Here is a 3287-nt window from a genome sequence, read left to right as displayed (position 1 = left end):
ATATACACATTTCTTACAGTTTAAGGCCATATAATGTGATCTAATCGATCTCTGTCCTCTGGGAGAAACTACAGAATATTTTGTCATATATCAGTTACATTTTTCTCACTACAGAAAAATTAACTGATACAAAATATTATATATACAAATGCAATTGGAATGTGTTGATGTTATACTCAGCTCCCACATGAGTGCATGTATGTTTTCGGTTGTTTTTTGAATGGAATGTATTTCCCCAGCACAGGACTAGAAGCTACCATATGTTAGACTTTAACTATATACACAGTACCTGTGAGTAATTATAAATGTGTGCTTTGGTATCTTCAGGGGATTCATAAATAATTACAGAGAGCTATACTGTAATTGCCAGCACTGTTTTTAACTTCCCGTATTTAAGAATTTGAATAACTTTGAGTGTGTAGGAATTTCTTGCAGAGCATTTTTCTCAGACTTCTTGCCATCTTGAACTATTTACCGGTGATAAACGCCACTGACAAAATATTATTACAAGATATGCATCAAAACTGTGTTGCAATATGACATTCAACAAGTTGTAGCACTCAATTTTCCCTGTTTCGGTGCATACAATGCTATTTTGTAAATGTGATTGTGCCCCTCGCACTTATTAATCTGCTGTGACTTCTACCTTTTATCCTTATATTCACTACCTCATGATAGCTGTCCCTGCCAACAGTTTCTGCTGCGAGTTCTGCAAGCTCCTGGGACGGGTCCGCCCCTGGAGAGATGATGATCAACACTGGCTCCCATTCCATTGTCTCGTTGTAGAGACGGCGCAAATTCAAAGGCGGGGGGGAGAGCTCTTTCATACCTGCAGAGAGGAGGAGAAGGAGGCGGGAAGAGAACGAGAAGCGTGAAATAAAGATCTGTAAAATGTGTTTCGACATTTCATTTAAATTTGAAATGCAACTCAAAGTCAAAGTAAATGGATATACTGCCGAGACAGGGTGCCGAGAGGGGACACGGAGAGGGCAAGAGGCAAGAAGTGGAAGCAAATGCTAAGTAAGTAACAGCAAAGGAGCATTTGTTGAGGGTAGATGGGGAAGAGGGAGACATAGTTGAGGCAGACAGTGAGACATACAGAGGGCAGGAACAGAAAGGGATAGACAGTGCCTAAAGGGGGACGATAGGGGAAGGAGATAAAAGGAAAAAAAGTAAAGAGGAAAACAGAGAGGAGGCAATGATGGAGAAAGGGAGAGAGAGCATGAGAGGAAGACACTGGGAAAGACAGAGTGGGAAAGATTAGGAGGGTGATGTGCTGTGCATATTGAGTGCTAGGTATGCAGCAGAATTCACCACGCATAGAAGAATACCTTGTCAGCCCCCTGGTGTTGAGAAGTCAGGCTCTTTGTGTATGCGTCTAAGTGTGTGTGTGACCATGTGCGCGTCCCTTTACTGGGCATACTTAGACTCTAATCCTGCTGTAATGTATTGAATGGAATATCAGATAGGAGAGTTAATAGTGACACACATGCAGCAACACGGGCACACACAGCACAAGTGGCTGTGCTAGAAACTCCTCGGTGACGTTATTTGTGAATGTATCAGCGGATATCTCTTTCGCAGGCACACGCACACACACACACACACACACACACAGTCGTGTACACACAAAAACACAGTGCTGTCTTCTCTGGTTGAGGCGACTGCCCAAGTCTAAACATTCTGTTGGTGTCTGCTGCCAAATGCAATCTGCTGCACTGAAGTACACATACATGCACGCACACAAGGTCTTGGTAGAGAACATCTCAGAGCGACCTTTTGCTGTATCACCATAGCAACACTAAGAAAAACAGTCATCTGACCACATGGCATGTGATGTCTGTCTGCAAAAAAAAAAAAGAAAAAGAAAAAGGGGAGCATTTGCAGAACGTGTGCATGCACAAATACATGCACAACTACCTTTGACATGGGCAGGTAATCAGCATTCATGCTGCAGACCAGCATCCTCTGTCTGTGAATAGCAAAGTTCACCTTGGCCTTTATGACACACAGGCAGAAAACAGGGCAAAGACTAACCTAGACAAAGAGAGTGCCAGTCTTCTCCTGTGATTCAGACACTGCTATGGTGGAGACACATGGCCACTCACAACATGTGACATTATGGACAGACAGGTTTTTCTATCTCAAAATGTACATCAAAATCAAATCATCAAAATCACTCTATATGTATATGAAAAAGGTTATGTATTTTTTTGAGTCTGTGTGTGTGTGTGTGTGTGTGTGTGTTGTGTTCATTCAGGCATGCCTGTGTGTGTGAGCAGTGCCCAGGCATGGACTGGAGGGATTGAGTGAGATTAGCTGTAAGAGGATTACAGACCATGCCTCATTAGCATACTGATTTACTGCCAAAAACACATACACATACACACAAAATCTTCTTCTCTCCTGTTCTTTTTTTTTTCTTTCCATATGTCTGTCTCTCACGCTCTTTCATTCAGATCCACACAAACTCTCACCCACTTCATACGTTGTACATACACCACACCTTCATCAATGAGTTCACTATGCATTCAAGTAGTGCGGGGACTATCTCTGCATCATGCTGAAGTGACAGTGTGGTTTACTACAACGGCCCACAGATATACAATAAGACAGACAAAAAAGTGGCTCTTGTGCTTTCGAGGAAAAAGTCCAAATGGAAACAGATGCACACTTAACAAGAGCTAAGAGAAACGGTCTGGTAGACACCCACAAACTATGGAGTACAGACAGATACATGTACTTGGCACATTAATGAATCTCAGGCGATGATTTTTCACATATTTGGCACATCCATCCACCCATTATTTATACACCGCTCAATCCTCACTAGGGTTGCAGGGGGGCTGGAGTTTATCCCAGTTGACTTAAGGCGAAGGTAGGGGACACCCTGGACAGGTTGCCATTCTATCACAGGGCCACACTTAGAGACAGACAACCAAGCACACTCACATTTACACCTACAGACAATTTTAGAATCACCAATTAGCCTCAACATGTTTTTGACTGAGTGGGAGGAAGCTGGAGAACCTGGAGAGAACCCACGCTGTATGGGGAGAACATGCAAACTCCACGCAGAAAGATCCCAGTGTCCTCTCTGGGACACGAACCGCCGACCTTCTTGCTGACGCAATAGGTAGACATTTTAAAGTTAAGTCTAGTCTGAACTCAAATTTTTTTCGTTCAGTCCAAAGAGCTTTTTTCAGGCCTCGTTGGCGCAGTAGGCAGCGCGTCAGTCTCATAATCTGAAGGTCGTGAGTTCGAGCCTCACACGGGGCAGTTGTTTT

At 43.3% G+C, this 3287-nt stretch overlaps 1 protein-coding gene and 1 non-coding gene across 2 annotated transcripts in view; one reads left to right on the top strand and one right to left on the bottom strand.

Annotated features, from left to right (window-relative positions):
• The window catches only part of dync2h1 (dynein cytoplasmic 2 heavy chain 1), a 121196-nt gene that overhangs the window by 35392 nt on the left and 82517 nt on the right, over nt 1-3287 (bottom strand). The window contains exon 81 of the mRNA XM_008301723.1: nt 669-829. Within this exon, the coding sequence (XP_008299945.1) occupies nt 669-829 (161 nt within the window). The remainder of the gene's footprint in view (nt 1-668; nt 830-3287) is intronic.
• trnam-cau (transfer RNA methionine (anticodon CAU)) lies at nt 3207-3279 on the top strand. Its single transcript has one exon. It is a non-coding gene; the product is annotated as a tRNA-Met (tRNA).

Source organism: Stegastes partitus, unplaced genomic scaffold (assembly GCF_000690725.1).
Source record: "Stegastes partitus isolate 25-593 unplaced genomic scaffold, Stegastes_partitus-1.0.2 Scaffold35, whole genome shotgun sequence".
Taxonomy (NCBI): Eukaryota; Metazoa; Chordata; class Actinopteri; family Pomacentridae; genus Stegastes; species Stegastes partitus.
The sequence above is the reverse complement of the archived record's forward strand: the minus strand, read 5'-3'. Positions and strand labels throughout refer to the sequence as shown.